The sequence below is a fragment of the Nerophis lumbriciformis genome, linkage group LG09 (genome assembly GCF_033978685.3).
Source record: "Nerophis lumbriciformis linkage group LG09, RoL_Nlum_v2.1, whole genome shotgun sequence".
NCBI classification, from domain to species: domain Eukaryota; kingdom Metazoa; phylum Chordata; class Actinopteri; order Syngnathiformes; family Syngnathidae; genus Nerophis; species Nerophis lumbriciformis.
The window spans coordinates 37,030,437-37,045,000 of record NC_084556.2 but is presented as its reverse complement, the minus strand read 5'-3'; the positions used below and the strand labels follow the sequence as shown (position 1 = coordinate 37,045,000).

General features: G+C 40.9%; 1 protein-coding gene across 1 annotated transcript; it reads left to right on the top strand.

Moving 5' to 3' along the window:
• The first annotated feature begins 4,458 nt into the window (after positions 1-4,458).
• Positions 4,459-13,607, top strand: ckma (creatine kinase, muscle a). Its single transcript, XM_061961863.2, has 8 exons — positions 4,459-4,555; positions 6,607-6,815; positions 8,687-8,841; positions 8,910-9,042; positions 10,030-10,201; positions 12,677-12,800; positions 12,875-13,064; positions 13,139-13,607. Exons 2-8 carry the CDS (start codon positions 6,623-6,625, stop codon positions 13,315-13,317), a joined length of 1,146 nt encoding a protein of 381 aa, XP_061817847.1. The 5' UTR covers positions 4,459-4,555; positions 6,607-6,622; the 3' UTR covers positions 13,318-13,607.
• The last annotated feature ends 957 nt before the right edge of the window (positions 13,608-14,564 follow it).

The window sequence follows — 14,564 nt, the reverse complement described above, 5'->3', positions numbered from 1 at the left end:
CATATTACGCATGTCTGGCTTGAGTGCTATTGTGTGCTTAGCTGTTGTGTAGCTGCTACCTCCTAGTAGTCTATAGCCTACCATGTTTACTTTTTTGTAAATGATTTGGCTAAAATGTAAAAAAAAGACCAACTTCGTGTGCTTATTGGAGGACATTTAAGGCCTGATTAAATAAGATCCAAGTACCACACGCTTACAAGCGTGTGCAAAAAAAATAAATACTGTGTGCTCTGAATGGGCGTGTTGCGCGTGATCTACTAACACTGCGTGTGCTATTAACAAGTGGTGCAGACCGCCATTAAAAGAAAACATTAACAGACACCAAAACGCATCAATTGAATTCAGCTGTGAAAATCTATAAAATGATGTTTCTGAATCGACGATATGTCTAATATTTTTTTTATTTCTGGCAGTTTAGTATGAAGAAAGGAGGACTCTCGTCTGTCCACCCTCTGTCGGTGCAGCGTGAGCACTGATCCTACAGCCGTGACTTTGCATTTTCTTTCTGACACGTACTAATAAAAACGTGCTCACAAAACGGTGAAGAGTATTGCTAAACCACATTGCACATGCTAACAATGTTCCCTCTAATTTTTCATGTGTGTGAGCAAACGCACAAACACCCTGAGCATTCAGTGGAATACAGACGTGCACACTGTGGTCATACCAGCAGCACATTTGTCTCAAACCTGACATAACAATTTAAATGTCTTATTATAATCAAGTGACTAGTCAATTTCAAGAGATTATTTTCTTATTTTCTAATATATGTAACTTGGCCCACTTAGATATTGTTTTTTTTTTAATCAGCTATGCACTATAGTATTTTATGCCTGGGTGGGGGTCCTGCTTTGGAAAGATTGTGTACCCCTTTCAGAGATCACATTTAGTTCCCCTTAAAACATTCACATGTTGCATGAGATGAAGTGTTTATTAACTTTCTGTCCGTAACATAAATATTTTTATTAGCAATTATGTAGTCCTGTAACATCATTTCATGATCAATATCCAAAAAATAACATTCTTAACAAATGACAGTAGAATAAGCACACTGATTGAGGAGTCAAAGTAAAACGACTTGAAATTTACACTTTACGTACGCACCAGTGGCTAATTGCCATAGTGTATGTGTTGGTGCAGGTGAGCAAGGGTGAGGTAAGCGGTGGTGTTGATATAACACAGTGTTTTTCAACCTTTTTTGAGCCAAGGCACATTTTTTCCATTGAAAAAAATCTGAGGCACACAATCATTAAAAAATTTAACTCAGCAGCCGATATTGATAGTGAAAAGTCGTTGTCGCAAGTGTTGGATATGACTTTAAACCATAACCAAGCATGCATCTATATAGCTCTTGTCTCAAAGTAGGTGTACTGTCACGACCTGTGTCCGATCACACTGTGACTCATTTTAAGGTTTTTGTTGTTTTCCTCTGTGTAGTGTTTTAGTTATTGTCTTGCACTCCTATTTTGGTGGCTTTTCCCGTTTTATTGGTGTTTTCCTGTAGCAGTTTCATGTCTTCCTTGAACGCTATCCTCTGCATCTGCTTTGTTTAAGCAATCAAGAATATTTAAGTTGTTGCTATCCTTCTTTGTGGGGACGTTGATGATTGTCATGTCATGTTCGTATGGGACGGTATAGCTCAGTTGGTAGAGTGGCCGTGCCAGCAACTTGAGGGTTGCAGGTTCGATCCCCGCCTCCGCCATCCTAGTCACTGCCGTTGTGTCCTTGGGCAAGACACTTTACCCACCTGCTCCCAGTGCCACCCACACTGGTTTAAATGTAACTTAGATATTGGGTTTCACAATGTAAAGCGCTTTGAGTCACTTGAGAAAAAAAGCGCTATATAAATGTAATTCACTTCACTTCACTACTTTGTGGACGCTCCACACGCTGTAAGTCTTTGCTGTCGTCCAGCATTCTGTTTTTGTTTACTTTGTAGGCAGTTCAGTTTTAGTTTCCCTACGCTTCAATGCCTTTTCTTAGGGGCACTCACCTTTTGTTTATTTTTGGTTTTAGCATTAGATACCTTTTCACCTTCATGCTGCCTCCCACTGTCGTCTGCATATTGAGTTCACGACAAACCATTGTCGTCTCACACAACCTGTTCCCGACATCTACAAAGCAATTAGCTATTGGTTGCCACCTGCTGATATGGAAGAGTATTACATTGTTACGCTGCCGAGCTCTTGACAGCACCGACACTCAACAATGGCACATTATTTGCAAACTATAATTACTTGTTTTCGAAAAATATTTTTACCCCAAATAGGTAAAATTACATAGTCTCCCACGGCACACCAGACTGTATCTCACGGCACACTAGTGGTTGAAAAACACTGATATAACAGATGACAAAGAGTTGCTTTTGGCTTGGTTTGTACGGTAGACAATGACCAGTTTTGCTAGATAAAAGTATTTTACACATTGTTTAGGTGTGGTTATGGCTGACAAACAATTTCGCTAAATAAAGGGACCGATGGAATTCCTGTACTCCTTTAAGTGTCTCCACAGACGCTACAATAATTTAAGTGTTGACAAACATTGTTTTATCTGTTGTGGCCGCCTTTCGTCACCTGTTACTCACAGTTACATTGCAAAATCATACAAAACAAACGATTTGTTTATTTTGTTTAGAGTGGGATTCGATTTTTTGCGCGGCATAGATTTGCTGTGCGCAGAGGACGCGTGAGCAGTGTGCAATTGCGCAGGTGCGCACCTTAGAGGGAACGTTGCAGGCTAATTCATTATATGTGTCATGTCTGTGTTGATCATGTTTTTGTTTGGCCATGTGCTGTTTGTTTTTTGGACGCTTTTTAGTTCCTGGTTCTTCACTCCCTTGTTTTGTTTCCATGATTACCCATTAGTTTCACCTGTTCCACGTTTGGACTCACACACCTGTCACCAATCATGTCACTGTTATTTAAGCCTGTCTTTTTCTGTTGGTCGGCCTGGCGACATTATCTGCTGTTACCCTTGTCACTCATGCGTTGATTCCATGCCATTGTTCCTTGATCGTTTCCATGCTTGTTCCAAGTAAGTTTTTGTTTATTCATGTCACGTTTAGCAGTTCTTTTGTTTCATGTCCTTAGTCTACGTTAAGTGTAAGTTTTTGTTTCATAGTCAAGTTTGTACCTCCGCCTTGTGCGCGCCTTTAGTTGGTTCTTTTTGTTATAGTAAAAATAAATATGTCCTTACCTTCACGCCATGTCTGCTCCAACTTTTATTGCATCTCGGGAAAACAAACCCGCCATAGTCCACGCATTGACAATATGTGCATCTTCTCCTCCCAGTATTGTGGACCTTTTGATGATATTTTGCATATTAATGATAACAGAGACGCAAAATGGATAGCACGCCTTATTCTGCTCACTTAACAGACGTAATCGACTTTGCACACGTGTCTTAGTACACGCGAACCTTTAATCAATCAGGCCCTTAGATGTTAACTGGCTGTCCAGCTTTGCACAAGTCAACACGATGCAGGACCGCTTGTATCGGACATTTTACACGCAAACCTTAGATTTCAGATCCGATACTTCTTTTTCATTTTGCTGACCCATATTTGATAACGCATATCGATGGCATGGGGACACGCATATACCATAGAATAAAATAACTGCAATTTAATGTGTGATCGCCACGACTAAGTTATGTCATTGTCACATGTTCAGAGCTGTATCATTTAAATGAATATACCATAAATAAGTGGAGGCTTCACTCTCATTGTCGGCTGTGTCTCACCACTCCTAAACAGGAACCTCTTTTTTCATGTATATATTCATTTCACCCACTGTATAGAGTGTGCAGGGGCACATTTGTGGGCCACACCTTTCTTTGCACTTCTATATTTTTTATATCTTTATATACTGTATTTACACATTGTTTTCTTGCATGCACACATCGCACTGTATGGAATGGCCTCAATCTCGTTACCCTGCGTAATGACAATAAAGCTGATTCTGATTCTGATTCTGATTCTGATTCTGATTCTAATGGCGGAAGACTGTCTCTCTTTGGCATTATCGCTAGCTCAAGGCTGGACTGCACTGTAGGGTCAATACTTCCTGTCCCCCCCTTATTAAACGGGCGCCATGTGGGGAAACAAAGAAGACACGGTTCCTTGCTTTGTATCGTGGGCGTATGACACTTACCACCAAGACCCCTGCTCTGTGACCGACTTTTACAAAAGTCCAATTCAGCTTTTTTTTTTTTAGGTATTTTTTCACCTCCCCCTTCTCTCCTCAGATACTCACGCCATCCATCAGCGCTATGTTTGGGCGGGTTGGCGGGGTGGTAACGCTACAGCTGTGGGCGCCCTTCTTGGATGACTGAGGTGTGTCCCTGTCATAAAGTGTGTATCAAGAGTATTGGTGCATGGGCTCTGGCCAATCAGAGCGCAGCAGGCACTAAAATGGCAAGAGCAAAGCTGGAGGGTGTGTGTCTGGTATATAAGCGGGGAGCGAAGCCCTACAGAGTCGGGTGACCCCTATTTTGGCCGTGGTGAACAGGATCTGATCCCAGGGACTGTTACCTCTATTCTTGTCTAGTGTGAAAGGTAAGTATGCTCTCTGAAATACATTTGTTTAACTTTAGGACACATGCACAACTCTAATCTTTGGTAAACAACAAAAATAACATCTCACTAGATATAATATCCTGCAGAGAACCAGAATCCTCTGCTGTGGACGTCGGTTGGCATGCATAACGTAACAAGTTTGTTCAGAATTGGTAGACTAAAAACACTGCAGAGGACGCTGCAGGCTCTCAGGAAGCAAAAGTAAGCTGACTTGTGCACTTATGGTCATATTAGAACAAGGTAGAGTCAAAGTGCGTATAGCATGTGTGTAGAGTGTCATTTAAAGACAGGCGGGCAGCTGTGCTGACGCTAAAAATACCAACACACACACACACACACGCACACACCTGCCACCTACTCTATTTCAACTGGACATGTGATACATTGTAAATGGCATGACACATGCCACCAAGATTCCTGTGCCAGCAGATAAAATGACTGCAGCTGTCCTCGACCTGTGCTTCTTATAACCTTGGGCCACCAGCACCAGGTCGTTATCGATTAAAGATTTATTTCTAGTTTATATTATTTATTTACTCATCTCTTAATGCATTTATTTATTTAAATCACAAAAAACACAACCCTGATTTTCAGTAGGGCATGAACGTTTTACAAGTGAGATTACAGCCTCCAGCCCAGGGGTCGGGAACCTTTTTGGCTGAGAGAGCCATGAAAGCCAAATATTTTAAAATGTATTTCCGTAAGAGCCATATAATATTTTTTAACACTGAATACAACTAAATGCGTGCATTTTTAAGTAAGACCAACATTTTTAGAGTATAGTAAGTCTCTTATTATGTTTAATAACATTGTTATTCTGAAGCTAACCAATAATAAATATAATACTTCTTACCATTAATGCAACTTCTTGAACAGGTGCGGTAGAAAAACGGATGGATGGATTAAAATGCATGAGAATGTTTTATATTTTGAACGTTATTTTTAACACTGTGATTACCAGAGGAAATATTCATTACTTATCGTGTTAAGCAATGTCAGCTAAGATTTATCTGAGAGCCAGATGCAGTCATCAAAAGAGCCACATCTGGCTTGAGAGCCATAGGTTCCCTACCCCTGCTCTAGCCACTGGGTGGCAATAACGCGTCGACCAGGTCAGTTGTGTAACAAGCTTTTCGAAGCAGAAGAAGCCTGAAGCAAAAGTTACGGATAAGTATTTCAAACGTTTTTAAGACCTGAGCTAGGTCAGGTCAGTGTATCTTTTTATCACTGATGTGATATTCTATAAAACAGGTCTATTTAAATTTTATATTTGCTACAAATAAAATCACCAGTCAGCAGAAATGAATAACACAGAGTCAAACCTGATGTTGCTTTTCATATATCGACACCGGAACCTGGACAGTGTTATTTAAAGACTAGCCTTGGGACTAGCTTGTAGGGAAAAAACTGTGTGGTGTTGTATCATGTGTCAAAAACAAAACAAAACAAAACAAACGGACAAAAAAACAACAGATAATCAAGTATCAATATATTTTTCTATATAAACGCAGAGAACACACCACACTGTTTTCCACTACATGCCAGTCCACGGTCTTGTCTTTAAATAGAAATTTCTAGTACCTGTGTCATGTTTTTTTGTATGTTTTCCCCCCATATAATTTTTTTTTTCTTAATTTTTTTCAATTATTCAAGACAAAAAGATACACTGACTCAATAAAAACTGATGATCATTGAACAATGCACATTTGTATAGACTTTTAAAATATTCTTATTAATTCAATGAAAAGAACACCAACCGAGTTATCTCTGGAGACCGAATTTTTAATGCTTGGTTTATACTAAAACATAATTAGCTCTCTCGCTGCTAGACATATACAACTCCAACCAACAGTGTTTATTTATACAATAGTTACAATATATTTTACAAGCTGTGCCCTAGCTTGAGACTCTCCACCGAGTTATACCGTTTCTAGAAATGTTTTGATTTCTGAGAGTTTTACCAAGAACATCATGTCTCATTGGTCAGATTTTGGAGAAGTTTATGAAACTTGTGTTTGCTTCTTTTTCAGTGTTAGAAAAGCAACCATGCCTTTCGGAAACACCCACAACAACTTCAAGCTCAACTACAAAGTTGAGGAGGAGTTCCCTAACCTGTCCCAGCATAACAACCACATGGCCAAGGTTCTGACCAAGGAGCTGTATGGCAAGATGAGGGACAAGCAGACTCCCAGTGGCTACACCTTGGACGATGTCATCCAGACTGGTATCGACAACCCCGGTAAGCTTATCAGTTTATTAATAAAATAAAGGAAGGAAGGAAGGATTTTTATTGTCATTGCACAAGTGCAACGAAATTTCATTTGAGAGCAGACACACGTACAAGGTAACGACAGGAACGCAAATGGGTCGCCACTAGGGATGTCCGAAAATGGCTTTTTCCCGATATCCGATATTCCGATATTGTCCAACTCTTTAATTACCGATACCGATATCAACTGATACCGATATCAACCGATATATACAGTTGTGGAATTAACTCATTATTATGCCTAATTTGAACAACCAGGTATGGTGAAGATAAGGTACTTTTTAAAAAAAATTAATAAAATAAAACAAGATAAATAAATTGAATAAAAAAGAAAGTAAAACAATATAAAAACAGTTACATAGAAACTAGTAATGAATGAAAATTTGTAAAATTAACTGTTAAAGGTTAGTACTATTAGTGGACCAGCAGCACGCACAATCATGTGTGCTTACGGACTGTATCCCTTGCAGACTGTATTGATATATATTGATATATAATGTAGGAACCAGAATATTAATAACAGAAAGAAACAACCCTTTTGTGTGAATGAGTGTAAATGGGGGAGGGAGGTTTTTTGGGTTGGTGCACTAATTGTAAGTGTATCTTGTGTTTTTTATGTTGATTTAATAATAAAAAAAACCCAAAAACAAACCAACAAAAAAACAAAAAAAAACGATACCGATAATAAAAAAAACGATTCCGATAATTTCCGATATTACATTTTAACGCATTTATCGGCCGATAATCGGACATCTCTAGTCGCCACTTATGGCTCCTTGTAAAAGGTGGGAAGAAGGTAAACAGGGGTAGGATGAGTAAAAACAAGTTGATCTCAGACTGGGCTCCTATGGAGGGCAGTCTGGAGTGAGGGAAAAAAACTTGATAGCAAAATACCATATACATATTACCACGTACAACTCAAGACTTTCAACAAGGGGTGAGGGAGCGGGCATCCGACCCGAAGCTGCCAGCCACTACGGGCGCTGCTCCGTTTTCCGTCATACCACGTGGAGTGAAGCGTCGAAGACGTGGGATGAGGGTTGGAAGTATCTGTGTGTGTGTAAGCCTGCAGCGTGTATCTGTTACGCGAACTTGGTGCTCCCGCAAACGCTATAACACAGTCAATCAGTCCAACAAAAATCGACAAACAGCAGGTGTTTGTCCATTAGACACTCCACTTTCCTCTCGGAGGGTCTCGAGGCAACAACCTTGCCACGTTGCTCACAGCCAGAGAAAACAATCCAGATTAGAATGTTTTTGTTTGAGCGAACGAAAACACATTTAAACTTTTCACTCTAATTGTCTATTTCTGGTCCTCAAATTCATCATACTTCGCCATCAGAGCAGCCGGCGTCTCCGAGATGTCGTCAAGTTTGCCATATAGTCCAAAATGTATAATGCTCGCATCCTCCAGTCATCTGTGGCAGCTTTAGGGTACTTTGAACTGCTGCCAGCATCTTCCAATTTGCAGATACACCAGGGCAACGCTTACTCCAATCAGCATATGTCCTGTTATCATGGTTCTGAATAGTTTGATATCTTCAATGTCCTCCACTGAAAGGGTCGCCAAGCACCCGGCACTCTTTTCCCAAGAGTCTGCCATGTGTCCAGCAACAATCGTTACATCAAGACAGGCAGGTTCATCCAAACCCGAGATCTTGCCAATTTCGTTAAGAGGTCAGTTGATCAATTCCATTGTATGAAAAAGGGTAAAAGAAGGTTAAGACAAAACAAAGAAGCCAGCAGGAGAGCTAAGGGAGGGCGAATGAAAGAATCCGCCTTCGATGAGTGCCAGTGAGAAAAAAGCAATCATTTATCTGCCATTGGCCTTCACTCCATAGGTCACCCCTTCATCATGACTGTTGGCTGCGTCGCTGGTGACGAGGAGTCCTATGAAGTCTTCAAGGACCTGCTGGACCCCATCATCTCCGACCGTCATGGTGGATACAAGCCCACTGACAAGCACAAGACTGACCTGAACTTTGAGAACCTGAAGGTCTGTGGCAACAAAATGGGTGCTTGAAAAAGATGCAGGATTTTTGAATTTGATGATTGTTGCTATAGGGCGGCGATGACCTGGACCCCAACTACGTTTTGTCCAGCCGCGTGCGTACCGGCCGCAGCATCAAGGGATTCACCCTGCCCCCCCACAACAGCCGTGGCGAGCGCCGAGCAATTGAGAAGCTGTCTGTTGAGGGTAAGCGTATTCAAATGAACATGTGTACTGTGTCAGTGAGGGATGTCCCACTCAGGCATTTATACTGCTGATTCCGATACCAATCATTCATGAGTGAGATCAGCCGATACCAATACCAATCACATGCATTAACTGTACCTTTGTAAAGGATTTATGGTGAGTGCTATTAAGACTTTTAACAATATCAGCATCATATTTGAACTATTTCCCTATTCCTTTTATTATTTACAATTGTTTGATCAAAACAAAGGCAATATTACAATAAATTAACAAAATTATAAACTACCATCAAATACTCCTTCAAATTCTTTTTGCCCTCAAAATCTCCTGGTGTCCAGGAACTTATTCTCTGAGTTTGTTACTTTAACAAAAACAAACAAAAAATTTTTGGAAAAAAATATCAATCTAATCACTCTTAATCGTACACTGATATTAACCTTGGTATCGACACCACCAATTTATGGTTTGATCCCCTTTTTATGTGTCTACTGGCTGCTACACACCAACAGCTGGTGTTGCATATATTATTAGACTCTTATTAATCTAATTGTTGGTTTTCTGTTAATATCTGCTTACTTTCTGCTGTAATGTGCTTCCATCTACACTTAAACTTTATTAAGCACTCATTTCTTCTGTTGATACTAGCTAGCTTAGCAGCTATATTAGCTTTAGCATGCCTGCTCCTGGCTTGCTTTGGGTGTGTAACATGTTTAGCCTCATCCTCCAGTGATAATAGTACCTAAGATTCAGTTTGTTTGCCGTAATGAAGGTGATTATTATTAACTTAGGGGAGAAGCGCCACACTGTACAGACACATACTGTAATTAACTGCCAGATTGTCAAGTGAGGGACTAAAAATAAAGGCAATATTATCATTGATTGGTATCAAGAGGCATTAGTCGGCAATGGCGATCACATACTTTTGGTAGCCGATTGATCGGCACATCCCCAGTATCAATTATATCCTAACAATATGTATCCCTTTAGCTCTGACCAGCCTGGATGGTGAATTCAAGGGCAAGTACTACCCCCTGAAGTCCATGACTGATGCTGAGCAGGAGCAGCTGATTGCTGATCACTTCCTGTTTGACAAGCCCGTCTCCCCTCTGCTCACCTGCGCTGGTATGGCCCGTGATTGGCCTGACGCCAGAGGCATCATGTAAGTACAACAACTAACTATAGCAGGGGTGTACAAATAATAAACTGCTTACCACAGGTATGTCATGAAAAAAATCCCATCATTCTACAAATGTTATTATTTATTAGGGAAATAAACAGAAAGAACAACAAATAATAAACATCAATTAAATTTTTTTTTTTTTTTAAATGAAAAAATAATTACATTTTAATTGTTTTTTAAAATATATATAAAAAAATTAAATACAGTCGTACTGAGCTGTTTTTGTTAATAACCCGTCCCAAAATATCCGACGAAGACCGACTTGTACAAAAAAACTCATTATTTTTTCCTCTTAAGAAATAATGTAACTCTAATTAATCTGACCCATACACCCATAAATATGAACATAAAACTCATTTCTGAGAATAACATTTCTGCATGCAGAATACAATGTAAAATGCTGACACCCACAACTTTGTTTGGCCCCATGGTGGCTTATTTTGCAGTCATAATCAATAAAACAAACGCCTCGGTTTATCCGCTAAATTCGTGAGAAAGCAGACTAGTTTGTCGCATGCAATGTTTGGCCATAAGATAATGGTGTATGAAAATTGGCAACATTTTTAGCTGAATCATATGACAAGTGGTGCGTACGAAAACTGAGGCACCGCTTTAAATATATATACTTTTAAACAAAACATGCATTATACTATGATATCATTATTATAATTACAATTAAAGTTTGAGTGAAACAGAAACATTTCACACAATAAAGTGTGAACATTTTTTGTAATGGGTGTGGATCAGGAAGGGCATCCAAGTAAAGTTTTGCTTAGGGCCCCGATTTAGCCAGGGTGGACATGCGCATGCTAACTTTTTGGAAATCTTATTTTCAGTGCAGTGCTAAAGCATTCATTTTACGTTCTAATGTTGGTCTCTATTCTCTATAGCCTATATTTGTATTATTTTAATATGCAACGGGCCAGTAAACAAATACAGCATCTAAAATCTCTGATACAAGCAGTCCTGCAGCGTGTTTACTTGTGCAAATCTGGACAGCCAGTTACCATCTAAATGTCCTCCAATTAGCACACAACATAGTCAAGTCATTTACAAAAGGTAAACATGATAGGCTATAGGCTACTAAGAGCCAGCAGCTACACAACAGCTTAGCACACAAGCTAGACAAAAGTGTCCCTAATTGAACAATATTAAATAAATAAATAAAACAATATTGCAGTCCAAAACACATTTGTAGTATCAAATGATTATAGTTGCATAATACTTACACATACAGTCTACAGGGCAGAGTGTATGAGAACGTTTCCAGTAACAAATGTTTCTGCGTCATAAAAACAAATTATTGTGGCCACTAGGTGTCTTAAATTTTTTTTTTACTTCATTAAGCCTTTTTTAACATTTCAGACTACAAAATATTAAAAGTGTGTACAGTCGTCCCTCGTTCTGTAAGGCACCGCTTTAAGTCCTCTCCTTTTTTGCAGTTACACTTTTTTCGTAATGTGATTTATGTAACTACGGTGTTGCTGTAGCTTGTTTGCTTCGATGCAGTCAGTAGTCATTTGTTCAACTTCTTTAGTTATACTAATGGTGTTCCTCAAGGTTCCATTTAAGTTCCTCTCTTTTTCCTGGGCTATCAGATGATTTATTTGCAGATATTTGATCCATAATGAAATGTCACCTACAGCAGTGGTCCCCAACCACCGAGCCGCGGCCCGGTACCGGTCCGTGGATCGATTGGTACCGGGCCGCACAAGAAAAGAAAAAAATATATAATAATAAAAACATTTATTTTTTATTTTTTATAAATCAACATAAAAAACACAAGATACACTTACAATTAGTGCACCTACCCAAAAAAAACCCCTCCCCCATTTGCACAAAATCAATCAATCAATCAATGCTTATTTATATAGCCCTAAATCACAAGTGTCTCAAAGGGCTGCACACGCCACAACGACATCCTCGGTACAAAGCCCACATAAGGGCAAGGAAAAACTCACCCCAGTGGGACGTCTATGTGAATGACTATGAGAAACCTTGGAGAGGACTGCATATGTGGGTAACCCCCTCCCCCCTCTAGGGGAGACCGAATGCAATGGATGTCGAGTGGGTCTGACATAATATTGTGAGAGTCCAGTCCATAGTGGATCCAACATAATAGTAATAATAGTGGGGCCAGCAGGAAACCATCGGAAAAGGGTTGTTTCTTTCTGTTATTAATATTTCTGGTTCCTACATTATACATCAATATAGATCAATACAGTCTGCAGGGATACAGTCCGTAAGCACACATGATTGTATTTCTTTATGACAAAAACAAAACAAAACAAAAAAAAAACCCCGGTCCGTGGAACAAATTTTCAAGCATTGACCGGTCAGCAGCTTCAAAAAGGTTGGGGACCACTGACCTACAGTACAGCATAGCATGCTAATAAAAGAAGTACCCAACACAGATTTGAATCTTCTCCCCATCCTTCTTACAACTCCATCCAGGCACAACGACAACAAGACCTTCCTGGTGTGGGTCAACGAGGAGGATCACCTGCGTGTCATTTCCATGCAGAAAGGCGGCAACATGAGGGAGGTCTTTAAGCGTTTCTGCGTTGGTCTTAAGAAGGTACAACGATAAGGATTGCTAAGGAGCAGCAAAAGCATACTGTAGGCATCCTCTGATGTTTGATTGGTCGGCAGATTGAGGAGATCTTCAAGAAGCACAACCATGGCTTCATGTGGAACGAGCATCTGGGCTACGTCCTGACCTGCCCCTCAAACCTGGGCACTGGCCTGCGAGGCGGCGTCCACGTCAAGCTGCCCAAGCTGAGCACACACGCCAAGTTTGAGGAGATCCTCACCAGACTGCGCCTGCAGAAGCGTGGCCAAGGTATGTCCTTCATTTGTTTCTGTTTGTCTAGGAAGTTGTTTTTTTTACCAAACTTTCGCTCTCGTCCTCTCAAGGTGGCGTGGACACGGCCTCCGTGGGCGGCGTGTTCGACATCTCCAACGCCGATCGTCTGGGCTCTTCCGAGGTGGAGCAAGTCCAGCTGGTGGTTGACGGTGTCAAGCTGATGGTGGAGATGGAGAAGAAGCTGGAGAAGGGAGAAGCCATTGACAGCATGATCCCTGCCCAGAAGTAAAGAGAAGAAATTCTGTTTTTTTCCCCCCATCGTGAACATCTCATGTAGGATCCAGACAACTGGTGGGCGCGCAGAGGAAACAGCAGCTCATCAAGAGACTCTTGACTCTGCTCACCTCTTTTTTCTTCGTCCTCTCTTTTCAAGTTTTCTTGTGTTGATTGGTAACATCCTGGGATCAACCTGCACTGTGCTAGGCTCGCCTAACAAATTGGGAAACACCCACTTTTTGTTGTAAAAGTAACAATTATGAAACCTGTTTACTCTCAATAAAAAGTGACCCATGAAACAAATTCACCTGTTTTGGATTTTTATTTTGATGTGTTAAAAATATCAGTACTGATCTATTGTATCAAAACTTGCCTTCAGGATTACATTTGAACCAATACTAGTGTCACGATCGGCCTTAGAACACAACTGGAAGGGTGAAACATCAGGAATCAACTGGCACCAAGTGAATGGACTGGAGAGCTTAAGTAGTCAGGAGGAAATTGGTAGCAGGTGTGTGAGAAGGTGGCTCAGCTGCGTAGCCCGAAAAACCCGGCACTGCAACAAAAAGTAAACAGGCTGACTGCCAGATCATGACAGTACCACCCCCGCTCCAAAAGACGACCCTTGGCGGCCCAACTGTTTTTTTTAAGATGGAGAGAGTGGAAGTCACTCAGAAAGGACTGATCGAGGATACAGGAGCTGGAGGCCCATAAGCGTTCCCCAGAACTGTGCCCTTCTGGTCGACCACATACTGAACTCCACTGCCCCACCTTCTGGAGCCTAAAATGGCCATCGATCATGCGCTGAGGAGGAGGAGGCGTCGAGAAAAGCAAAGTGAACTGGTGGTAACTGACTTGAGGTTAGAGATGTCAACCACCGTATGTCGCTTGATGGATGGAGGCAGGGGCGCCGCTAGGGATTTTGGGCCCCATGAAAATAATCTTTACAGGGCCCCCAACACATTGTCATTATTTTTTCTGTATTATAATTTCATCATCATTAGGGGCCTCTCTGGGCCCCCCTCCATCATGGGCCCCTAGAATCCGTCTCCTTTACCCCCCCTTTTCGGCGCCCCTGGATGGAGGCAGCTGGAGTTCGACTCCTGCATGGCTGATGATCTTGGTGATCTTGATGAACCTGAGAGAAAGCTCCTTAGAAGAGCCAGCCAATGATAAGTCCCGAGACAACAGCCAGACCTCTGGTCTCAGTTGATAAGTGGGCACTGGTATCCTGTGGAAATTCGCCAGCCTACAGTTCCG

Bases quoted from the DNA above. Each gene is read 5' to 3' on its own strand.
- ckma (XM_061961863.2), top strand. From the start codon at position 6,623: ATGCCTTTCGGAAACACCCACAACAACTTCAAGCTCAACTACAAAGTT. The intron at 9,043-10,029 runs GTAAGCGTATTC...GTATCCCTTTAG, and splicing joins TGAGAAGCTGTCTGTTGAGG to CTCTGACCAGCCTGGATGGT. The intron at 12,801-12,874 runs GTACAACGATAA...ATTGGTCGGCAG, and splicing joins TCTGCGTTGGTCTTAAGAAG to ATTGAGGAGATCTTCAAGAA.